The 25,941-nt window shown below is 49.1% G+C and overlaps 1 protein-coding gene across 5 annotated transcripts in view; it reads right to left on the bottom strand.

The window, feature by feature from the left end:
* Positions 1 to 25,941, bottom strand: part of ESRRB (estrogen related receptor beta) — a 188,119-nt gene that overhangs the window by 97,703 nt on the left and 64,475 nt on the right. For 2 of the 5 annotated variants that reach the window (XM_017880579.1, XM_017880578.1), the window contains exon 2: positions 10,970 to 11,143. The exons of 2 other annotated variants lie outside the window; for them this stretch is intronic. Coding sequence is in view for 1 of the 3 variants with exons in the window: in XM_017880575.1 (XP_017736064.1) it covers positions 25,369 to 25,418 (50 nt within the window). In the remaining 2 variants the exon portion in view is untranslated. Of the gene's footprint in view, positions 1 to 10,969; positions 11,144 to 25,368; positions 25,623 to 25,941 lie in introns of those variants that run through there. One more of the 5 variants, XM_017880575.1, reaches the window with a different exon arrangement.

Below are 25,941 nucleotides of genomic sequence, written 5' to 3'. Positions count from 1 at the left end.
AAAAAAAAAAAAATGCAGTGTTATAGTCTTATGAGACCCCATCATACATGCAGCCCATCATTAACCAAAATGTCATTATGTGGCACATGACTACATATCGTATTGGTTCTGTTTCTTTGGCGAACTCCCCAGGAAGCTGTTTCCCCTGAGAGCATCTTGCAGTACTAAAGTTCCACGAATGCTCTAGGAATGCTGTAGCTGAAGGTCAGAATCTAAGAAGGCTGGAGACCTCCATGCCCCACCCACTGCCCAGAAGTTGGGGCCACCACCAGCTGGCTGACACTGGGGTGCTCCCTGAAGTAATGTATCCTCACGGTCCCCATTCATCACGGTCTCTTTAATCTGAAGTCTTCCAGGCTGTAAAGACCAGCCAGCAAGGGGGACTCGGAAGGCTCACTCTTTCATGAATGACAACTCCCAGTCTCTTTCGAGGCTTCCTCTTTTGTTCCGTTTTCCTATGACACAGGATGTTTAATGCCTTTTCTCCTCTCAACCCTCCCATGTGAATATTGGACAGTGTAGGGCTCAGTAGTGGCCTGGGCCTGAGCTGTGATCACACCCAGGGCAAAAGGGTAAAAGGAGCCCTTCTTCTCACATATGTGTCTGGCAACTCCCTGCAAGAGGCCAGAGCTAAGAGCACAATCAGGGAGAGTGAGAGGACCGTGCTCTCAGTGTTGCTCAAACCAGGGAAGAAATCTTGTATCTCTGGACCTCAGAACCAGCTGCCCTTTGCACAGTGCAGAAGAGCAGAGCACCACGGGGAAGAGGAGAATTCCTGGACTGAATGGAGCCTCACCCATAGGAGCCTGCCTGTTGGAGGATGGCGGATAGAAACAGTTGTTCCCGTGTCTTCACTTTCTGTCCCCAGGTTCCCTACAGTGACTTAAGGCCCAGCTTGAGAACACCTAGTTTCCAGTTTCTGGGTTCTAGGCCAGTGGTTCCCATCTTCCAACCACACGAGATAATGCCCACTCCTGTTCACTACCACCCAAACTGGGACCAATACAAGGTTGACTCTATATGTCAAGTGAGAACATAAAACATGGGAAAAGGCAACCTAGGACAATGATCACATTGTAAAAGAAAAACCATTTTCACATCCCTAATGAGGAAGACCCTAACCTGAGAATCAGGAACAGACTTCAATGGAAGCGGTTCCTTTTGGAAGGCTCCCGACTGTTGTTATTTCCCTCATTTTGTTCAAATCTGCAACAGTCTTCAGATTGAAGTCCATCTGCCACTATTAAGAGTTCTCTGGCCTGTGCTCTTTCTCCCCAAATTATGTTCTCAGCTAGCTATTTTCTTATTCAAAACTTTTAATCACTACCTTTCCCAGAATGGCTTCTCTAGAAGTTTTCCCAGAAGGAAAATGTCAAGGGACAGCAGTACACGAAGTACCCAGTTGAAGGGCTCCCACTGCCAGGCTAATTCTCAAGAGCAGATGAGGTACCAGGAGCAGGAGTGGGGTGCGTGCCTTTCCTCCTTTCTGCCCCCAGCTAGACTCTTGAAAGCTCTGGCTCATTCGGCCCTCCCAGCCAAAGCAGCGTGGGTTCTGTTGGGTAATTTGCAGGTTTGGCTGGTAAGATGAGAAAGGTATAGGCATCTTGCTGGGCCATTATTTATTCTGCCTGGATCAGGGACTGAGCCTGACCTGAGACGGCCACAATTACCCCAGTTCCGCTGGACACCTATGTGACCTCCCACCGAGTTTGCTCCTCAAAACGGCAGCAGCTGGTCAGGAGCAGCAGGGTGTGACTGCGAAGTCAGGAGACCAATTGTGACCAACCGATATTTATACACCCCGGTGAGCACTGTCCCCTTCCTCATGGTCACCTTGGGCATCTCTTCCCAGTTCCCAATATGCTGGCTTTGATCAAAGCATTTTTGGAGCTCCTCTGGGAGCTGCCTTTCAGGCCAGATTATCTGAGAAATAGAGTCACATCCTCACTTTCTTTGTAATCAAAAATCGCTTGGCTCAGTTCTGTCACCGAGCTAATTCCCTAGTCTTGCCTCCAAATGACCTCGGCTGCATTAAACATTAAATCCACCCCCAATGGAAGAAGACTTGCCATCAGCGAGCATATTCAAAGGGAATGATGTGGGCTCTGAGGGCATAATGAGGAGGAATGAGTGGCAGGGACATTGCTAGGAAGCCTCCCAGGGTGCACATCCAACCTGTGTTGGCTGCTTGATTTCACCTAGCCTAGCACTGACCCAGGGAGTTGGGGTTCTCTTATCCTCATTAGGCAGATGAGAACACAGAGGCTCAGAGGCTAAGGGGCTTGTCTAAAGATCACAGAGCAATACCAAGGAACCCTTTGGACTCTGTCACAGGGAGCTTCCTGATGGATTGTCAAAAGCATAGGACTTCTTTAAATAGAGATATGTATGCACTGGTTAAAACACACAGCTCACCAGCAAGCCATCCCAGTCTCCCCTTCACACAGCCACAGGGACCTTCCCTCCCAGACCATCCAGATCTGCTGTTTGGACCCATCTGCAAAAGAGGCAGGCTGCAGCCAGGGGACAAGTGGTAGCTTCAGTCCCCAACTTACTGAGTCCAGCAAGACACTTGGGTCTCAGGGTCTCCATTAGGAAAATGAGGATTTAAAAAATCCCTAAACCACCTATGCAACTGCATCCTTTCTGTCACCTCCTACAGTCCCCTCAACAGACAGAGAGACTGAACCGAATCAAATGCAGGATGGTGGTGGTGAGTTGGAATTTAGGAGGCAGGCAGACCTAGGCTGGAGTCAGACTCCACCATGTACTAGCTCAGCAACCTGGGCAAGGCACACAGCCTCAGTTTCAACACCTGTAAAAGGAGGAGCAAAAGAGCTTCTACCTCACAGGGCTGTCACAAGTACTCAATCAGCATGTGTATCTGGGACCTGGAATGGTTGACCCTGAATGCAATGCCCAATGCCAGTCAGCCTCTTACCCCACGTGTATGATCCCTTGACTGCCTAGAGAGGCAATCCTCTCCTCTGACCCCTTCCCCCACAGCCTTACCCTCCTCCCACCCACCGCACCCTGCCAAGAAAGGGCACTGTCTCCCACTGTCTCCCTACTCTAGGGAAATACAAATGAAAGGTGACAAGGTGGTAAGCAGCAAAGCAGAGACCACCCCATTTCCGGGCTGCCTGTGAACTCTAATGGGGGAAGCAATAACAAAAAGCGGACTCAGTTTCCAACAGAGAGAGAGATTGAAATATGGGGGAACTATTTGTCTTCCACAGATGTGTCCAGCACAGTGGACTCTGGAGGTGGGTCTAGGTTTAAATGCGAGCTTTGCCTTGTGTTGGATCTGTGACTTTGGGGGTGCTCCTCAACCTCTCTGAGCTCCCATTTTCTCATCTGGAATACGAGGAAAATGCACGTGCCTACTTTGCAAGACAGTTGTGAGATTCAAAAGTACTAACTGGGTAACACACGACACACTGTGCCTGGCATATAGGAAACAGTTCGATGTGTGCCAGTTAGCAGGGCTATGGAACGAATTTTCCAACAAAGCACAAGCTGATGTGGGAGGCACTGCCCCATGTTTAAAAGGCTAGACATAAAAAAGTCAGAGGATACCCAACGAGGCCCTGCATGTGCCCATTGTCTGTTCCCCATTGATATGAAACAAAGGGGTTTATTCAAAAGGGGAAAGTGTGCAACAGAGACTGCAAGCCCCTGGCTGCTGTTACATCTTCTATAACCTTCCAAACAGGTCAGCTTTGCATGCACATACCTCCTGCCACAGGCGACTTTCTGCTCAGGAGGTAGTGCATTTCTGAGTACCAAACCTCCAGGTTAATCAGAAGTCCCCCTTTTTGCCCCAAACTATTATTCTTTTAAATGTTTTATTATTTTGAAAATAGAGACAAGGTCTCGCTACGTTGCCCAGGCTGGTCTCGAACTCCTGGTCTCAAGCAATCCTCCTGCCTTGGCCTCCCAAAGTGCTGGAATTAGAAGCATAAGCCACCATGCCTGGCCTGCCCCAAATTATTTTGTCCCAATTTTTGCCCAAATTTTGTCCAATAAATCTATTTTGGAATTACTCTAAAGCCAGCAAGCCCAGCCTTCGTAAAGAAAATATGAATATGTGACTGAAGCTGAGATTCCCGGGGTAAGGTCAAACTCCACACATTACTGACACCCTGGATGGGGTACCTGGCACTTTGGCTGTTTTGCATGGGCAGCATCAGAGGGGAGAGAAGGAAAGTCAGAGCTGGTCACGCCGGGAGGTTCTGCTGCCCAGACTGGCCCTGGGGGACTGGCCTGCTGGGTGCCGTTGACTGGGGTCTTGGCCGCTAGGGGGTCCTGGGTCACCTCTACAAGCCCCCTCCTGAGGCATCTGTAAGATGGGGGCTCAGGCCCCACAGGCAGCCTCTGGAGGTACAAGTCCTATCTGTGACCTGAATCCAAAGGCTCAGCCAAAGGAATAACAATTAGAAATATCACCAGATACACTCTCTTTGATGTGTCCCAACCCGGGGAATTGGTGTCAGAAGACACACAGAAAGCCAGATGGTATTTTCCAGGGTCATGGTCCACCATGGAGTGAAGCCCAGGGCCCCTTTCATGTCCTTTCCCAAGTCAGTCCGTGCCCGGGCGGCTGGCGTGGGAGGAGAGACCGCAGAGACACAAGATTAATGGCTTCCTGGGCAGGTGAGCAGCCACCCACTTGGGCAGTCACAATCCTCCAGCGACTCCCTCAGCCTGGCTCCATAAGGTGTGAAGTGGAGAGAGAATCCGGTGGTGAGGCCAACCCTTGCCAATGCAGGCCGAGCCCAGCTGCTGCATCTGCCGCCAGTGCTGGCTCTGGGAGTCGAGCCTCCGGGCTAAGCCTCTGTCTGGGTTTGTCCTGCTGCAGGCAGAGGCACAGGCTTGGTAGGACGTGCACTGCAGGGGACCAGGGGAATTGGTGGGCAGGCAGCTGGAGCAGGGACAGAACCCAGTTTCTAGAGGGCTGTCTGTGCAGAGAGCCGACTTCCAAGTTTTCCTAAGGACCCCTTGTATTTCAATATTTTTCTTAGGAAGGTTTATTAGTTGCTGGCTTGTTTACTCACACTTGGTTCCCTTAACTTACACATTAAAATTGTTTTCATTATAGAATACGTACATACAATCAAAAGAATCAAAGTTAAAAGCAAAAATCTCTCCCAATACCAGGATTCTTAAGCCCATTCCCTACAGCTGATTCAAAGAACAGTTTTTTTTATATCTCTTTCCACAAGTTTCAAAAGCATATACCCAGCATTTGGAGCTTAAAAAGCCATGCATGTGATTTTACTCTATCTACTGTCCAGCTACTTGTTTTTTATTTTTACTCAACTCTATGTTGCCTGTATTTTCATCTCAGTCCACATGAACCTATGAAGGCTTTTTTTTGATACGGAGTCTCGCTTTGTCACCAGGCTGGAATGCTGTGGCGTGATCTTGGCTCACTGCAACCTCTACCTCCCAGGTTCAAGGGATTCTCCTGCCTCAGCCTCCTAAGTAGCTGGGACTACAGGCACGCACCATCACGCCCAGCTAATTTTTGTATTTTTAATAGAGATGGAGTTTCACCATGTTGGCCAGGATGGTCTCAAACTCTTGACCTCGTGGTCCACTTGCCTCAGCCTCCCAAAGTGCTGAGATTACATGTGTCAGCCACTATGCCTGGTTGAAGGCCTCTTTTTAATGCCAAAGCATTTCTCAATCACGCCCCCCCACCCCAAGTACCAAGTATCATAATCTTGGACTTTCAGTCTTCATTAGGTGGAAAAATACATCATAACTCCTAATTCAGCAATACTTTAAAATGAATTTATGCTTTTCTTTTGAGTGACCATAGCCATATTTACAAAGAATGCTTGGGGTATCTCTGGCTTTGTGAGGCTGACAGTACCCTGCATAAAAGCATTTTGTAAGCATTATTTTATTAAATCCTTCTGCAACCCTGTAAGAGAAGGATTCTTACTCCCGCTTTTCAGATAAGGCCTGCCTGCACAGGGAGGTTAGGTGACTTGCCCCAGGGTACACAGCAAGGGAGAGTTGTCAGCTGAATTCACACCTGTCTGACATCAAAGGTCCTGCTTGCTCTGCCGCACCACACAGGGGCTGTCTACTCCTTCATGTTCTTCTAGTGTGGGCCGTGAGTCAGAAGGGACTCCTTCCTCCACACGCCCTGCTGCAGTCCCCAGGGAGCCAGCGGTGTTCAGATCCATGGTAATATTGCCAGACCCTCAAGTGACCTCGGAGCTGGGATGGCCAGTTAGGTACTGACCTAGGACACAGGCTGGAGTAGCTGGGATGCTGCCTGGCAGCAGGGCAATACATTCCTATTTCTGTACTGACCATGGAATGAGGCCCCGGGAAGGCCAGCATGAGCCAGACAGTGCACACGGCTTAATTCTCATGTAGCTCTTACCTCTCCATCTCCTCCTCCCACGGAGCAAGGGGCTGACTGTCTGAAATGGAGAGCTCCTACTGAGGTCACCGAAGGCAGAGAACAGCCTAAAGGGATGGCCCAGGGAGAGAAGTGAGGGGCCCACGGGCCCACATCAGGAGATGACGGCAGCAAAACCTGCGAAGGAGGCCACCTTGCCCAGACGGCCAGCTCATCTTCCCTCCTACCAGTTTCCCTCTATCAAAATTATTTTTATCTTTTAATTTTCTTACATGGGAAGGTTCGTGTCAGTCTGTCCAGCCCTCCTCTGGCTCTGCGTGGCTCCTGCAGTTTCCTCACCCTGCCCGGCCTGAGGTGGGTATGCAGTGACACTGGCACAGTCACATCAGTGATCTGCACTGCCTGGCCGGAGGCTCACCATTTAGGTACTCAGAGCCCCAAGGTCAAAGAGGCCCTTAATGCAGCTGACAGCAAATGATTTGCATCCATAAGATGCAAGACAGCTCTGGGTAAAGGTAAAGAGGCCAAGCCCTGGGTTTCCTTCTGCACCTAAGCTGCAGAACTGCACCCAAGGCCCTCATCAGCTCAAGCTCTCAGTTTTTCCATCTGTAAAATGAGGGCGCTGAAGCCAAGGAGCCTCCCTCCCAGCCCCCATAGGCTGCATCCTCTTTGGGGAGGAGAGTACTAGCCACATGAGGTGCTCAAGGGATACCAGGGATACCCTTCAGTATAAAAGGCCCAGAAAGAGAGAAGGAGGCAAAACATGAGTAGCCACAAGATGCACTTTGCACAGCGCCTGGCTCATAGTGGGCAGTCAGAAGATGTTAGCAAATATTACTATCATCTTGAGCATCAGCAAAGAGAAAAATATAGGGAAACTGGCCTAGGACGACAGAGGCAGGGATACAGGTCTAGAAAGAAAGAAGGATGGGGAAAAAGAAAAGAGCCCAGCATCAAAGAGAAGCTGGTTTTGCCTGGAGTGGCCAAGTCTACCTGTTACAGGCACAATCTCTGATCTCATCCATGTGACCAGGAACTGGAAGTACTAAAACTAGAATCCGAAGTGTTCTAGGCTGGGCACGGTGGCTCATGCCTGTAACACCAGCACTTTGGGAGGCTGAGGAGGGCATATCACCTAAGGTCAGACCAGCCTGGCCAGTATGGTGAAACTCTACTAAAAATAAAAATAAATAAATAAAAAATTAACCAGACGTGTTGGTGCATGCCTGTAATCCCAACTACTTGGGAGGCTGAGGTGGGAGAATCGCTTGAACCTGGGAGGCGGAGGTTGCAGTGAGCTGAGATCGTGCCACTGCACTCCAGCCTGGGTGACAGAACGAGACTCTGTCTCAAAAAAAAAAAAAAAAAAAGAATCCAAGGTGTTCTTACTGAGAAGACTGCAGCCGTGGAGTCCCTTGCCTCAGCCATCCTGGGGACTCCAGGTCCTCTCGCCCTCATAAAAATACCTCTGATTCAAGTCTGGCAGGCATCTGCTGGACATGGGCAACTGCTTGGAAACGCTTGCAGTTGCCAGCACCTGGCCACACTCTTCACCTGGGCACGGACCAGGGGACCTCTCTCCTGCTCTGATCCCAGGTAATGTTTTTTCTTTGCAGTAAATGTATTTCATGCAAAGTCTTGATGTCATAAAATGTAAAATTTTTAACATAAAATACACTTATAGACCAAAAAAAGAGATCCATTGCCAGACCATATGTGACTATTTTTATTACTATCGTTGCCATGCAAAAGTAGCTGGCACAGAGGAAAGACTTAGGAGGCTGCAGGGCATGGAGAGGAGTGTTGTTAGCAAGGTGGTGGCCAAGACTGCACGTAGGGGCGTCTACTGGAGCTACGGTGGGGGCACTTCCCCAGGCAATAGGTCTCTAGGGGAAGGCCCATCAGGTTTCTGACTGTGGCCTCACGTCAAGCCTACGGGGTGTCCTGCGAACACTCTGCCAGCCAGGCATGGAGCTGGGTGGTCAAAGAATACACAAGGGAGATAAATCCACAAACCCAAGCCCATGTGTGTTACATCCTGGCTACAGCACCTTACAGACCAAAGCAGGCCTCCCTCTCTGCTATGCCCCAAAGGCTTTGCACAGGAAATTGGTCTCCGGTGCCTCCCTGCCCCACATGCCCACACAGAGGCCTTCCCAGGGCTGTCCACAGGCCCTGGGTTCCAGCTCACACACATGGACCACCCCCAAGTGGCTCTTCTCTGTGAAGGCCAGTGGCCATGCAGGTCTACTGACCCAGGGAGCAGCAAGGAGGTGGGCCTGCCCTTCCCTCTTCCTCATTCTTTCTTGGCAAATGGAAGCACTTCTCTCGGCACGGCATGAACAGATCCCAACACTGGCTCTTTCAGGTGTCCTGACCCTCTCCACAGCCGTACTGGGATGAGGCTTTGGTGGCAGCCCCCGAGCCACATGCCTGTCTCAGGGCCTGCGCTCCCCTTTCCTGAGCCCAGGGTCAACTGAACAGTTCAGCCTGAGACCACGTTAATGTGTTGGGAAAAGCACCAGGAAGGTTGGCCTGGAAAGACAGAGATCTGCGATAGAAACAGTGGGTTTTCTGGGCCCCTGGAATTCTGAGCTATTTCAGGCAGACAGATTTGGATGTGCATCATGGCTCTTGAAGTGGACCCACTGCGCCACCTTGGGCAGTCACTCAACTCCTCTAGACCTCTGTAAAGCGGGAACAGGACTCCCTACTTAGGTATTACTGTAAAGATCAAAGACATCAAATGCTAAAACAGTAGCTTCCTTCCCCTCTAAGTTGATAAATTCTAGCACTCCCCAAAATCTACTCACAGAAGCTCTTAGAGCCCAGGGACCCTGCGGCGCTGTTGCTCGGATATGCCCCTGCCTGCCAGGGCCGCTGGCTTACTCCCCCACACACCACTCTGCACTCTGACTCAGGGAACACAGTGCCCCAGTGTCTCTGCTTCTACGGACATCCCGAAATACCAGCAGCCAGAGCAGGGCCTGGAGGCCCCTCCCTGCCCTGGGGCCTGCTGAGAGCCACGGGGACCCGCTAAGTACTGCAGTTACTCAGAACAGAAAGCCTTCGAAGAGCTATCAGGCTCTAAATGAAGGCTGCAGGGACAGTGCCGGCAGAAAGAAACAGAGTTCTTCAGAGAGTCCAGACACAGGTTAGATAGGAAGTTGCTCCCAATTAATGAGTTGGAGCCTGGCGAGGTGGTTCCTCAGCCCCCTCTAGGCCCTCAACCCCTTGGGTCCTCACCCCCATGCCTCAGTCATGTGTGCCTTGTTGTGAATTAGAATAACTAGGTTCAGAGCCCACCCACCTCCTCAACCAGGCACTCTTGGACAGTGAACAACCTGTACAACTGAACAGGTAACCCACCAGTGGTTCTCCCCAAAGCACAGATTTTCTCAAAATGTGTCTAAACCTCTGCCTCGTGTTTACTGAAGGCTCCTCCATGACTGACCCTGTGCTGCCGACGAATCAGAACCAAATGGGCCCTTGAGGAGCTCAGGGTAAAGTGAAAGACTCCCATAGTGAGGTGGGAAGGAAGGGCTTCAACTCTCAAGGCTGCTTTCTCCTTGGGAAGGCCACTCCGAAGGGCATTTGTCTACAGACCAGGGATGCAAAGAACAGGAGACCCCAGCAATCAGCTGCAGCTTCTGGCCTGTCCAGCATGCAGATGGATGCATTGCCAGGGGTCTGTGGGCTTGTAGTGCACTTACCATTGGAAAAAGGGTTGGGCTGGGAACTGTGTATATCTGAGTCACTGAGCTGCCCCTTCTGATGGCAAAGGTCTGAACCTGAAGCAATTTCCAGGTAACAGAGAGATTAAGCAAATCCTCACTCCAGGGGCCTGTGTTGGCTGGGACCCAGGGAACCTCCACGGAGGAGTCTAGAAAAGCCCAAACCCCCTCTGGCTCTTTCCTGGCCTCTGCTGTCCTGGAGGCTGCAGACCAAATCTTCTCACCTTCCCACTTGCTGTAGCATCCCAAGAAACCACAATGCGGCCAATGTAACCTCAAGTGTGTGCTCCAACTCGGGATTGGCCAGGAATATTTTCTTTTTCTTTTTTTTTTTTTTTTGAGGCGGCAGTCTCGCTCTGTCGCCCAGGCTGGAGTGCAGTGGCCGGATTCTCAGCTCACTGCAAGCGCCGCCTCCCCGGTTTCACGCCATTCTCCTGCTTCAGCCTCCCCAGTAGCACTCAGCGGACTCACAGACCAGCACGCCAGCACTCGCCCGGCTAGTCTTTGTATTTTTCAGTCGCGACGGGCGCGTTTCACCCGTGTTAGCCAGGGTGGTCTTGAAATCTCCTGACCTCGTGAGTCCGCCCGTCTCGGCCTCCCAAAGTGCTGGGATTACAGGCATCTGACGCGCCCCGGCGCAGGAATATTTATTTTCTCCACTCGCAAAGACAGAGGAGCCCTTGCCTTCATGGGCATGACCACACAGCCCAGCATTTCCAGAGAGGGCAGCTGCCTCCTCGCAGGGTCCTGGGACCCCGCTGCAGCCACACACAGAGGCTCCCTTCGTGCTGCAGCTTGGCTGTTCTTGGCATCTGCTCCATTCCTCTCCTGACCTCACCTGTGCCTGCCTCACCTGTTCAACCATGTTGTGCTGCTGTGGCCTCATTTCCTCACAGGGCCTGGGGCACAATCCTCTCACGCCTGGAGGCTTAAGCATATCTCTCCATCAGGGTCTTTCCCCTTGGAAAATTCATGGTTTTCACTTCCTGCACTTAGCTCCTCAAGTTAAATCCCACACACAGGGGTCCTGTAAGGAAAAGACATGAACCTTACGCTCTAGAAATAAAAGGAAAAGACATGAACCTTACGTTCTAGAAATAAAACTTCCATTCCTCCATCTGTTTCCATAGAATTTGGATAGGGAGCAATGAGAAGAAATACTAAAAAGAGCTAATACTTATTGAGCACCTACTGTGTACCAATTTCTGCTATAAGTAGCTTATGTTTATCAATTTTTTTTTTTTTTTTTTGACACTGAGCCTCACTCTATTGCCCAGGCTGGAGTGCAATGGTGCAATCTCGACTCACTGCAATCTCCACCTCCTGGGTTCAAGTAATCCTTCTGCCTCAGCCTCCCAAGAAGGTGGGATTACAGGCACCCACCACCACATCTGGCTAATTTTTGTATTTTTAGTGGAGACGGGGTTTCACCATGTTGGCCAGGCTGGTCTCGAACTCCTGACCTCAGATGATCCACCCATCTCTGCCTCCCAAAGTGCTGAGATTACAGGTGTGAGCCACCACACCCAGCCATGTTTATCAACTTTTAATATTTACAGCAATCCAACGTGGAAGATCACAGCAGAAGAGGAATCTGAGACACAGGGAGATTGAGTCATTTTTCTGGGGTCACAGAGCTGGGTTGTGACGGAGCCAATGCAGTGGTGTGGTAATAAATGTTCAACAACTAGCTGGGGGAAGGCAGATCTGTAGCATTTGCCAATTTCTGTGGTGTAAATACTCCCATCATGGCCGTTCTCAAACTACCAGTGTGTCATCAGAGAACGCAGGCTTGGGAAGAGACAGGCATCAGCTCGGCATTGCATGGTTTTTCCACCGTACATTAGGTGTAAATTGACTGCAAGAACGTAAAGTGAAATGTACTAAGATATGAGGAAGTGAGGAGTGGTATTTATCACCTTTGTTTTTAATACAATGTATTTAACTATAAGTTTATACCATTTAATTTTTAATAACAATTGTGTTTGACCATCAGCCCACAGAACTGCCGAACATTTAACAATGAGCTCTCCTGAGCTGGTTTGAGCTGGTTCCAGCATACCACTGGGACCAGGATTTCAACTCAGTCTGGAGCTAGGGTTTTTCCTCCTAACCACGACACTAGACTGCCTCCCAGAAGGATATAATGCTTCCCTAGCCAGAGCTGCCTCCATGGCTCAACCAGGGCAAAAGATGTAGCAGAACCAGTGCTCTCCTGGTTACCTCTTCCCAGGCCCTTTTTTCTCCCTTTTTTCCCCCAAGGGCTCCCCTTTAACTACTTCCAATCCCCTCACGTTAGCTCGACCAACATTTATTAAACACCTACTCTGTGTCACTAGGGACACAGAGGTAAGCTTGGACTCTAGGACCTCATGATCTAGGAGAAAAAATAAACAAATATTCAAATCCAACAGATTGTAACCCAGTCAGGGGCATGAGACAGAGAACAGCTGCAAGGAGAGAGACTAATTCCCCCAGGGAGAAGTCAGGGATGGCTTCACACAGAGGGAGATACCTAAGCAGGGTTTTAAAGGATAAATAGAAGTTTGCTAAGCAGATCAGGGTGGGGGGAAGCAATATAAGAAGGACCAGATCTGAGGTGTATACATAGGTAAAAGTTTTCCAGACGTAGGAGGGGACTCAACAATGAAGAGTGGAAGGGAAGAACTGAAGATATGCTCCATATCTTGGCTTGGGTGGGTCCCTGCCTAAAGAGACATGAGGAGAAGCAGGTTTGGAGTGTGATGCTGTGCACGTGCTGCTCTGTGGTGCCTGCGGGATTTTGCATGTGCTGCTGTGTGGTGCCTGCAGGAATCCAAGACAGGCACCAAGGTAGGGCACTGAGACTCAGACTTGGGAGCCATTGGAGAATGGGCAATAAGAGAATGGTGGGAAGGCATGGAACAGGAGAAAATGCAAGCTGAGAAGAGGGAAGGCGGCTTCAAAATATGTTTATGATAGACTCCAGGAGAGGCATGGACGGGATCAGATCACTGCGTGGCCTCCAGAGGCTGGGCATGGGCCCTTGGAGGATGATATCAGTAAGACCAAAAGTTCCTTTCTACAGCTTTCTCCTGTGCCTAGGACAAGGATGGAAGCTGAGCTGGGGGATGAGGGGTCCGACTCTGTGCGGCGATTCTTCCACCTTAATTTTTTTAGAACCAAGACATGGGTCTTGGTCTTTTCCCCCTCCACCCCCACCTCAAACTTTGCCCAAGTGTTAGATCCACACAGTGTTAGATGGGGCATTCTGAAGGCAGGAATTAGGAAGCTGAAATTCTAGATGCAATGAGCGACACATAATATGGGGGTGAGGAGTGCAGGCACACAGCCAGACTGCCTCTGTGCAAATCCCAGCTTTGTCAGTTGTGTGACCTTGGGCAAATGACTTAATGTCTCTGCACCCCAGTTTCTTTACCTGTGAAATGGGGGATGGTAATAATACCTACTGCCTAGGATTGTTGTGAGGAAGTGATGATTTCATACATGAAATATTCTAAGGCAAAGCCTGACACAGAGTAAATACTCAATACATGTCAATTACTACGATTACTATTGCTATTACAGTCGCCCATCTCTGGCCTTACACTTTGTATTTAGCTCTCCTATCCACCCGCAGACACTTTTCTTACATCAAATCCTAAAATGATCCCCCAGAGAATTAGGTGGCTTGGAGAAGAGCGTCTGAACACCAGTATCTGGCTCTGAAAATCATGCTGGCTGCACGGCTTCTGCATATGCAGCAGCTTGGAGGGCATTCTTCAGACCGAATGAGACCTGAGCACTTTCCAGTCCATCTGGAGGTCAGGCAAGCCACGGAGGCAGTGAGTGTGTTGTGCGTAGGTGTGCATGTGTGCATGCCGGGGCTTGGGAGGAATACCACACTACAAGGCAGCTGCAGTGCTAAATTGCATGGAGCAGGGCTCGGAAAGATGAGAACCACAGCTGCTTTCTAAAGCCAGGGTCCTGAGCTCACTCCTGAGCTTCTGAAGGCTCACCCCCTGGGATTCTCCCTGCACCTTCCCACCAAGGGAGGGCTCTGTTACAGAACTGTCACCCATGGGGTGCAGTGCCAGTCAGTGCCTGTAGGGGGCTCTAGAGCTCTTCCATTCCCCGTACCCTGGGCTGTGAGGGCACCAGGCTTAAAACAATGGTTATGTTTACCAGGGCTGTGCGACTGTGCTGTTCCGAGAGATGAATGAGGGGAAGCTGGGGTCCGCTGGTACCCTGTTGGCGAGCCCCGGTTCATCCATGCTCTCAACTAGCTCTGCTTCAGGTTTGGAGTCCTAATCCTCCCTGCTCCACCACCTAACACTGACTTGGGCTGCTTCCCCTCAGCCTCCTGGGAGACCCTCCCCAGGGTCAGCCTCTGGTCCTTGTGTGGGGAGGTAGGGAGAGCTGCTGCTTTGGCCTCCAAGGTGAGGTAAGGGTAACTTCCAGTTTCTGGGGTCTCGGGTTCTGGCAGTCCAGCACACCAACCAGTTTGTCAGGGAAACATCAGGCATAGACAGGTTCCCAAAAAGACGTGACTTACCCTGTTCCTCCCTAAAGCAAAATTCAATAGCCCTGGGTGCTGTTAGGAGACCTCATTCAGCAGATTTATTTACTTAATTGTAACTCTATCAATATATCTGGATGACGGAACTTACCCACTGCCTTATCTAAGGGCATGGCCAGCCTAACACGTTCATATTGGTAACATGTTAAAGATGGTCATTTGGAGGCAGAGACAGGCAGATCACCTGAAGTCAGGAGTTAGAGACCAGCCTGGACAACATGGTGAAACCCCGTCTGTACCAAAAATACAAAAAAATTAGCCAAGTGTGGTGGCGGGCACCTGTAGTCCCAGCTACTCGGGAGGCTGAGGCAGAAGAATCGCTTGAACCCGGGAGGCAGAGGTTGCAGTGAGCCGAGATCATGTCACTGCACTCCAGCCTGGGCGACAGAGTGAGACTCTGTCTCAAAATAAATAAATAAATAAATACAATAAATAAATAAAAATAAAAAATAAAAAACTGAACATAGAATCAATCTTTGGGGCTTGGTCAAAAGCAGAAAAAAAAAATAAGAGCAATGTGTTTCTTATCAGACTAATTTAAGAAAAACAGTCATGGGTAGATAGCATTGCCAGATTTAAAAAGTATTGCATGGGATTTACTTATACGAAAAAAGATACCAGTGTTTATCTAAAATTCATATTTAACTGGGTATCTTGTATTTTAATGGACAGCCCTACTGAAAATACAGGGATTCATTCAGAGGAAAATTTCCTATTCATCCTCTCCACCCCAAATTGTAATTCCTTCTTTAATCCCCTTGTGTTATATGTTGACACGCAAGTCATATTGATCACATTAAACAAAGTAGTCAGTTCAAGCACCCAGTCTCACTGCTAGGGAAGACTATAATTGTGAGATTATGTCAAATGAATGAAAAGTAACACCCCTAAGATAACATCAAAAAATTAGTAACACTGGACATTTCATGCACACCTACTATGTGCCTGGTGCTTGTCCTCTGACTAAATCTTCAAAACAACCCTGGGAAGTAGATACTATTAGTGGAAACTGAAAAGAGAATCTACACATCTAATTTCTGTAGTTCTGGGAAAAGCATGTAAATTTCTGGCCAACTGCTTCCTGAGAAAGAAAGGGGAGGGAAACCAAGAAGGACTCTATCCCATCAACAAATGGGCTTATTCGTAATGCAAAGCCAGGTTGGTTGCTATTTGGTTATATGCCACTTACACAGGAAACTGTCTTAATTTCAGTGAAATATCACTGGCTTGGAGTACGGGATGGTGGGAGAGCAGTGAGTGGGAACCCCGTAACAGTCAGCAGTCAGTTGGCCTTACAACTGAGGAAGATGCGTTATACTCGGGATAATCAATAGCTCATTTGCCGTGTATAAAGGCACCCCTCAAGCCACCCCCAAACTCTCGGTGACAGTGACACACAGATTCCAAATGTTCTCTGTAAGAAAAAACACCCTTTCTCCTAATCCTTCTTAAACTCAACAAGACTGATTGGTTTTTATTATTCATGAATTAATTTTTTACTCAGGGTCCAACAAGGGAATTGAAGCTATAAAATTTCTCACCCATTGAGGGGGAAAGCAGATCTCCACCTGAGCAGCACAGCCAGAGTCTTGCTTGCATTCCTTGGGGGTGGAATGTTTTGTTTGTTAAATCAGTTAATAATCAATTAATAATCCAAAGCTTTGGGGTTTGGTTGGTTTTTTTTCCTGAGGAAAAGAATTGAGTAAGAACATGAGTAAGAATACTAAGATGGAAAAAAAACACAGAGAGCTAGGGGACCCTGGAATATTAGGTGAAGCAGAGCTGTTTCCTCGTTCCACGATACATATACAAAAAAGGAAATGAGAGAGGAAATAAAAGCATTGTCAGATTCGAAAGTAATGCACAGATAAGCATGGTCTGTAGGTGAGCAGGCTTCAGGTCTGGGAGTCGCCATGAAGCATCACAAGAAGGGTCACGGAAATTCAGAGAGGTCAGTTCCCTGATGACCTCCCTCTAATCACCTCCAGAGTGCAGGTTGAGGTACCCAGGAGCAGGGACAACGGCCTCATAGAAGCCAAATAGCCAAGAAGGCGATCAAGGGTGGAGAGGTGACTTTGCCTCTCTCTTCACGCAGTTCTTCTCCCAGATACTCATATGCGCCAAGTCATAACCCCCCTCGTCCGCTCTGTGCCTTTGGTCTGCAAACCTCTCATGAGAACGCAGCCAGAGGAACCAAGAAGCAAGGGGAAACTGGGAGGCAGAGCATGGCAGGGGGCACAGAAGCTGGCGGTAGTGGGGTCAAACTTGGCACAGCATCACTAACAAGAAACATTTCTCCCGTCTTCATTCAAAGGCAAAGTACCCAGCATTTCTCAGGGGGGCGGGGGGTTAACACTGTATTCTCCTCTACCTGCCTGTTCATATTCAGAGACCAGAGAGTTTTTGCTCATGGGTGAATTCAGACATGCAAACCTGCAGCCTTTGCATGCTTATGTTTGCACGAAGATATTTATGTTTGGGAGCAAGAAACGGCCACCCTCATCCAGCTACTATGAGAAAAATGGTTATGAGAATTGCTTTGCGATTTTTGGGAAGAAAAAGGTACAAGCTGTGATTACTGTAATCATAATTATTATAACCATCACATTAAAATTGCTACTATTTCTGTAAAAGCAGCGTTCTTTCTGCCAAAGCTTGTTAGCTTGACTGCTTAGGTAGACAATGTCAACACACCCAAGAGACAAATGACAAAGAGTGAAGCTAAAAGGAAGAGGATAAATACTGCACTCTGCATGCTGAACTCCTGTTTCACCATCAAAAGGAAATGTGTTTTGCTGATCGATTAGGAAGACAAAAACAAAAGCATACAACAGCTCATTTACTGTGCATCACCAAGATCCCAAACTCGGGTTCCAAGCGTAGGCGGTGACATGAGGGGAGGGATTTAAAAGTCGATTTTGAATAATATTTAGTGCTTCTTCATATCCTCACCCATACGTGCAGCCCCTATCACCACGCTCCTCAGGTAACAAACAGACCACCTGAAATTTGCTTTTAAACAGCAGGTCTATACCCTTCTTGTTTTTTCCACCAAAACGTGAGCCAGCCAGTGACCATGGATAAAAGTATTGATGGCAGAATCAGAACAGAGGGGCCAATTATAGGCATTCTGCTTTGGGACTTTACCCAACTAATCATGCTCCGCACCTCTGAACAGCTCAACCAGCCACACATACACATACACACACACACACACTCACACTCAGGCAGACCACACACCTACACTCCTTCCTCCAAAACAGTCGAGGAGGGATAAAAGGACAAGGGCAAACTACAGCAAGTTGGAATAAAAATAGAGGGGATAAAATGAAGACAAAGGAAAATGTTAAATTGTAAAACATGAGAGAAATCTCATCTGAAAGAACACCCTCCTTCACCCCTTCCATCCTCTCCTATAGCATTTCCTTACACCTGTATTTCCTTGTTCTTTGCCCTTCAGAAACCAAGAACACATGAAAAGGCCAGTGATGCTCAAAACCCTTTATCAGGCGTCATTTTAAAGCATAAGCCAGACGAAAATGCCAAAACATAAATACAATAAAATTTCAAAATGAATAAACAAAAGAATAAAACAAAAAAAAANACAAAGGAAAATGTTAAATTGTAAAACATGAGAGAAATCTCATCTGAAAGAACACCCTCCTTCACCCCTTCCATCCTCTCCTATAGCATTTCCTTACACCTGTATTTCCTTGTTCTTTGCCCTTCAGAAACCAAGAACACATGAAAAGGCCAGTGATGCTCAAAAACCCTTTATCAGGCGTCATTTTTAAAGCATAAGCCAGACGAAAATGCCAAAAACATAAATACAATAAAAATTTCAAAATGAATAAACAAAAAGAATAAAACAAAAAAAACTAATTTATGAACTCAAGTCAATTCAAGCCATTAAAAATAAACGAGCCAAATTAAAGACACATTCAGTATTTGGGGTTTTTAAACTCATCGTTTCCTTGATAGAAAAGATTGAATTCAGTTGGCCACTTCACGTTCGGACAGTTTAAATGCAGGAAGTTAGTAAACACCTATGGTCTCTGATATGATTTTCAATAAAAATTGATCACATTTGAAATCAGAAGATACAAACAAAGGCTTGTTGGAGTTTGTTTAACTGCCTTTTGACCTCTGAATGAAATGACTTTGAGAAATAAAATAACATTTTCCAGAAAACCATTCCCTGAAAAGGTTCAGTCCTGGGGACTCTGAATGACAATATTGAATAGAATATTTTAAAGTCCTAAGGAACAAAAGAAAGACTTTTTTTAAAAAAAGAAACTTTTAGACCAAAATGTGTATAGGTTTAAAAGCACAGTAAAATGAAGACGAAAAAATTCTATCTCTAAGTCCCAGGAAAACTTTTGTTTTAGATTTATACAATTTTAACTCAAACTCAGACAATTCTGAATTTAAAACATTTAGCCAATAATTTATTTCCACATAGTCCGACTCCATAGTGAACATCCCATGGGCTAATTAACCAGTATGATTTTCCTTGATTTAAGAAAACAGTTGACTCTTTAAGCTACAGCCTGTCAATGGCTATTTCCAGGGAGAAAAGGGGAAGTCGGGAACCTGGAACAGAATGGCTCAAATGCTCCTTTGAGTGTGGCCATCTGCTATCCTGGAGAAGGGCAGGACTCCCTTCCCTCCCTCTCTGGGGTCTGCCCCAGCCCTACCCAGGCCAGAAAATTGCAGAGAGGCTCTTAAGACTGAAATCCTCTGGGCAAACCAGAGGGACAGCCACCTAGCAGGTGCCCCTGTAGTCCCCTTTGCACCATGGATGAACCAATCCCAAGGCACGGCAGCCCCTGCTGGAATGTGGTCACAGCCAGACCTCAGCCCAGGCAAGGGGTATAGCAGGCAGCAGGAACATGTTTAAATAGCAGAGCCCCTGTCCACTGTCACCCCATCTAAAAGGGGACTACCCACCGGAACACACTCACACGTGTGCACACACAGGTTTCCCATGGTGGAAAGTCTCTTAGGCGTGGACACGGCTTTTGATGTTTCGAGGTTCAGAAACATCCTCTACAACAGGGGCTTCATTGGCAGCACAGAAGGACTTGACACTCTGTTAAGCAATGACTTATAAAGAAAGGTCCTCTTAGGACCCTTGATGATTTTAATCCTGATCAGTACAGAAGGGCACCCTAGAGAGGCAAATACAAGCACACTCATAGCAGGGAGGGAACAGACCATGCAGCTCCATGTTCCCCACTTGTCTGGTGTTTTGGTGTCTTTTTGTTAGATGGTTAACTGGGGAGGTCTCTGTTCCTAGAAACAAATTGAGCCTGTGCTGTCCTATGACCAGCTTCCCTCACGACTCTGAGTGGGACCACCCGAAGCAGTCCAGCTCTGTGGAACACCTGCTCAGAGTCCAGGAGCCCGCGAACAGTCACCTCCCCAAAGCTGGCTCTGAGAAGAAGCTGATGAGGTGGGTGAATACAAGCTACTGCACGCTGAGCCCAGAAGCACCAGAGGGAAGTCACAATGAGTCCCTTTAGAGCCACAGAAATGACCAGCATGCACTCAAAGTCCTTCCATCACATCCTTCCAGTGTGGCCAGGAACACGAGGGAAGAAATGGCCCAGCACAGCCTGCTGCCCAGGGTAACGGTGTCTCAAGAGGCGAGGGTCACCAGCCCAGTGCCCTAGGGAAGAAAAACACCTCCCAACTACGGATCTCTCCCAGTCATTGCCCTGACAACCCCTCTGAGGAAGGTGTTTGGTCCCAGGACAGCCCTGCCATTATCAGAGAAGGTCAGCAGCCTCATCAGTGGCAGGAAGCAGGCTGGTCCGGTGAGGGTTAATCTGCCGGGCCAGCCATTACAGGGGTCACCGTGGTGTGCAGAGAAGTTGAGCCTCCCAGTCCCCCAGAGCTGGTCTGCTAATTACATTTGCAATTATAAACACCACAACCTCCCCATACAGGGACGAAGCCACACCAGTCAACAGGGCTACCAGGATATAATCCCACTCCACCCATACCAGGGGACACCAGGGCAACCCAAAGCCTATGGGCCCCTCCTCCGAGGGAAGACCATGTCTGTGACCATCCCCAGAGGTCTAAGGCTGCTGGGGCTGAGGAAGGGCAAACTCACCAGAGACAGAGCCCAATCAGGGGTCACCAGTGCATACATGCTAAAAAGGTCTCTGATTTATCTCTAGAAATCAACGAAGGCTTCAAGGGCAAACAGGCAGGATGTTCAGGAAGATTCTGGACCAGATTTGGCTAGTTACAGCCCATTCTCAGCTTGTACCCTCCTGGCTTCCTGGGGTCCCTCCTTAGATGCTACACTGACAGCACCTCTAGGGGCTGTAGTGTCACTGGAGGACCCCAGAAGTTGAGCATTCGAGTCAAGCTGGGGCTCCCCACCCCAGCAACATTCAGTCAAGAGCCACCAGACTCTGACAGAAGCTCCCAGGGGAGCTGTGCAGCGTCCTCACTAATTCTGGGCAGAGCTCCTGCTCAGTAGGAAGAGCATTTCGAGGTTCTCACTTAAGAGAGAAATGGACAGAGACCCAATGATGGCCTGTAGGTGTTGGGGGACGCCAGAATGGAGGCAATCAAGATGTGCTGTGGGCTTTACTTTGAAGGAGGACATTATGGTCTAAATATCTGCCATCTCTTCCCTTAAATTTGGAACCAAAAAGAATTTTAATCATTTTGAAGAAGTCACTTAAAGGACCTGGGAAGACAAGTTCTAGAGAAGGGCGCTGCAGAGCCAGGCCAAAAGCATCCTGTTCCTTGCTTGTCTACCGTCTTCGAATGCTGTCTCCTTCTGAATCCTACTCATTCACGGTCAACTCCACCATCCACCACCAATGCACACGCTCCCTCAATGTCTCCCTGTCACATGCATCCTTCCTCTGGCCCATCAGAGGTAGGCAGATCTTTGCTCAAAAGAAAAAGGGCATTCAGCAGAGGGCCGAGGAAGGGGATAAACTTTCTCAATGAGTTTAGATTATCTTTAAAAACCACTTGGCAAGATGTCCAATTATCAGGAATATTAATGGAGCGCATGCAGGACAAAGTTATAAGGGCCCCTGAGCTAGGGCCAGGGGTGCTCTGAGAAGGCAGAGTGTGACATGAAATCTCTGTCACCGCCGCCTCCTTCGAAGTGCTTTCCCCGAAAGTCCCCTCTGCCCCTCCTCTCCCAGACTAAATGGAATATTTATTGATTACTCCAAATCAATAGAATAAAAAGGTTCCTGTTTGGTGGCCAGGTTATTTCTTTGTGTTTTTTTTTTTGTTTTGTTTTGTTTGTTTTAAGAAACAGATCTTTTTCATATATCCTCGTTATCAGCAAAATAAAGGATTGTTTCTAAAATGAAAAGGGTTGGGGGAAGTAACAAACTCCAAGAGGAAATTTCCAGTGATGTCAGGATCTCACTGAGCTGGAAAGGGCCTTACCTGGGACCGGGGCCCTCCAACATTGACCTAATGTCTCCTCCCAGTTTATCGCCTTCAGGCCTGAACACCTCCCACCTCCTATCACCCATCGTCTTCCATGGCAGCGCACACCTCCAGAAGGGTGACAGGCACATAAAGGTTTATTTCCTAGAGCCCCTCCCTTGGAAAACTGAGACTAATGTCCTCACTCTGATTTATTTTTAAATGTACCATTAAAAATTAATTTCCCCCTTTGTTTTTCTCTGGGTCACTGACTCTGAATTACCATGTGGCATTTTTTCTACGTGTGAACTCACATATTTTACCTTCAGGACAATTTGTTCTTTGTTTCTTTAACAACAGCAAAGTGGTCATCGGATGGTGGGGAAGACAGCCCCCTTGCTCTCTGGGCTGTGTGCGGTGGGTCTCCAGTGGGTCCAGTCATGGACCCATTTGTACACAGGCACACACAGGCGAGCACGCTGCCTCCCACTCTGGGTGATTATATATGTACATAAAATATTGATTAGAAAGGGTAATGGAGTCACCTACAGGATTGGCTACAGGAAAATGAAAATGAAGGAGAGCAAGGTAGGAAGGAATGTATGTTTCTGTGTGTGTGTGTTCATTTCTCACCTGGGAAAGTGAGAATGACACTACAACATTAACAAATGCTCTCTGTGTGTTAGAAGCAAAGGGAGGACCAGAGAGTTCCTCCTCCCTCAACTCTAGTCCCTGTGCCCTTGGGTTTTCTCAAGTCCGGGAATGTCAACCAATCCACAGGGATCAAAATTGTGAGCAGAGCGTACCCGAACCCACTCACTGTATGTTCCCTTAGAAACGCCAGCACTGTAATGAATCGCTTTGTCCTACTATCCTTCTACCAAACCAAAGAATCCAGTCCCCCGCTCTGTTACTTAGCTACTTATGGCTCTAAAGCTATGTCACAAAGCCGTGGGGTAGAGGTCAGAAAGCTGTCTCCCCAGACACCAGCCCCAGACCTCCACAAGCTCGTCCTTGAAATGATGCCCCTCTGCGCCACAGCACATGCGGACCCTCCCCAGGCTGCACATATATGTGTAAGAGGCCAGTTCACCAATGCCTGGGCTGCCGCCCAGTGGGTCCTGGGCTTTGAGAAATGACATCTCACAGGGGTGCTCAGTTCCTGGGTGGAGACGGCAGGTATATTTTTGACTTTTCCTGCGCCCCATGGAGTGAGAAGCTAATTCTTTGCGAAGAAACCGGGAAAGGCTGGGGATCTAAACCCCTGTCAAGCTTAGTTTATAAATGATTTCCATCTCAAACCTTTCCCAGACCCCCAGGACCTCAGCTCCCTCACTTCCTTCTGCTGCTTCCCTTACATTGCCTTTTTGCCCATATTTCTCCTCAAACTCCAGTCAGGGCTGCCGTCAACTCGATGAATTACCCAGCTGTTAAAGCCTCCGTCTCACTCCTTGCTTTCCTGGTAAGCATAATCAAAGAATGGACTTCCTTCATAGGAATTTTCATATTTATTGACTATGACTTGAGCCAGGGACAAACACACAAGTATTTTGTGCTCAACTAAAGAAGTCACCTCTGGAGACAGGGAGCCTTAATAATTTAAATATCCAATATTTGTCATACTTGATCATTTTATGTAAGGAAATGCTCCAAAGCACCAAAACTGTCCACAACCTCACTAACCTCAGGTTCTCCCACCCCATCCCCACCCCAGCTGGAATCTAACCTTTAAAAGGAATGAAAGCCACTTTTCAAGCTGATGGAAATCGGAATCCATTATTATTAAGGATTCCTCTCCCAGACCAGCGCCTTCTGCCGACATTCTGGGGGCATCTAAAGGGCCCTCTGCCCCAGGGTGGAGTGGGGAAAATCCCCAGATTAGAAGCAGGAACAGTCTGGTCAACAACACAAGCCCTGCTGTGGACAGCTGCCCTCTCTCCCAAGCGGGGTGCACCGTGGTGGAGGTGGTCCGTGCAGCCAGGAGAGGGGTTAGGTACTTCCTGGGACCCCACATTATCCAGAGTATATATTTTAGAGATGTAGTCGTGGTTCTTTGGGGGAAGGGGAGAGCGAGTGGTACACACATGAAAGCACGGTGGAACTGGAGAAACGCTGACTTTGAGAGTTTAGTTTGCCTCAGAAAAAAAAAGAAGAAGACGAGCACAAAGTTAAGCAGGAAAGCTGTCCGTGAGAACCTAGAGTTTTATTAATTATTATTATTATTAAGCCTTCCGAGGGACCACTTTGCACACGCACACACCCTGCCTCCGGGACACCCGCCGGGGGCGCCGTGGGGTGCGCAGCGCCCAAGAGGAGACCCGGGCAGGTACCCGAACAGGTGAGGCGGCGACGGTGGACGGTGCCGGGAGGGAAACCGTAGGTGGACAGAGTGGGACCCCCGAGAGCCCGGACAGGACACGCGGGTTGACCACCCGCTGCTTGGGCAATCAGTTCACTTTCCTACTCTGCGCTCTTGGCGCGCTGCCCCGGGGTTGGGGACCCGCGGTTTCTGAGAGTCGCTTCTCGCAGCCCCGGCTGCCGTCCGCGCGCACGCCGTTCGGATAACCCCAAGTTCTGGCACCGCGAGCGCAAAGCCGCCTCGGAGCAGGGAAATAGTGCCCGTCTGTTCCGCTGGGCGCAGCCTCCCCCAAAGCCGGGAGCGAACTTTGCCTACGACGCAGCGTTGGGTCCGCATCCCCCGGGCGCCCTGGATCCGCCGCGCCACGTGCGCACCCTCCGGGCGCCCCACGGGGACCGCGAGACGAGAGCGGCACTGGCCGCCTGCAGTTTCCAAACCGCCACGGCACGTTCGATTTTCTCTCTCTTGCCAGGATCATTTTTGGTCCCCAGGATGGAAATAATAAAACAAAGCGCCCGCGGGAACGCTTTCCCCGACGGGACAGGACATCCTTGCAACCACATCCCTGCACCTGTTCTGGGCTTCTTCTTCCCTTTTTGCTCCATTCCACAAAAACTCAAATATTTTCTCACCCCGGAGCAAGATCAGAGAGGAGGGAGAAAGGGAGAAAGTGCATGAGAAAGCGCCACTCTTGCCCGAAAGTGGATTTGTAAAAGGGGTGCGGGAAAAGTTAGAGGCAGGTTTATGCCCTAGAAAGAAACCCAGAAGTGTGCGGCTTTTCCCCTCCTTCGTCCCCCAAGTGCCCCCCGAAGTCCCTTCCACTTTTACACAAGGATGTTCAGAAAAGGAATGGCCATCCCCAGGACAGAGACTGCCGGACGGGCAGAAGGACAGACAGACCGAGAAGCAGGGCACCTACTGGTTGTGGTAGCCGAGGGGTTCCGGGATGCAGAGTTCGGACACGTCCATCAGTCCCGTTTTAGCATTCCCAGTTGGTAGAGAAAGGCGGCGGGGAAATCACGCGGAAGAGCGAGTGAAGGGCACGGGCAAGGTGCGAGCCCGGGCAGGGCACAGTGAGCGCGAGAACGCAGAGTGGGAGGACGCGGCCCCGGCCGGGGAGAGGGAGGCAGAGATCCGTGCGTGCACAGCCGGGCGCTCCCACTCATCCGCACGCTCCGGAGCAAGCGGGCAGAGGGGATGAGAAGCCGTGGAGGAGGCTGGGGCACCAGAGACTTGGAGCCCACTAACCCTACTGTAGCTTTAAGGCTGGGAGACTGATGTATGATTTGGCTCCTATTGGCTATCTCTCAGGGGCTGGACTTAAAGTGACAGAATCAAGCTGGGGTGGGGGGAGGGGGGTGAGCCAGAGAGACTTCAATGGAATAAGACGCTCAGCGCGCAAGGTCCCCACCTCCTGAGCAATAGGAGTAGTGGGTGTTAGAGCCCTAAGGTCTGCCTTCTCGCAGTTAAAGGCGGGGGTGGGGGGGGGTTG

Source organism: Rhinopithecus bieti, unplaced genomic scaffold (genome assembly GCF_001698545.2).
Source record: "Rhinopithecus bieti isolate Rb0 unplaced genomic scaffold, ASM169854v2 scaffold_11380, whole genome shotgun sequence".
In the NCBI taxonomy this organism is placed as follows: Eukaryota; Metazoa; Chordata; class Mammalia; order Primates; family Cercopithecidae; genus Rhinopithecus; species Rhinopithecus bieti.
This window is presented reverse-complemented; position numbering and strand designations above follow the sequence as displayed.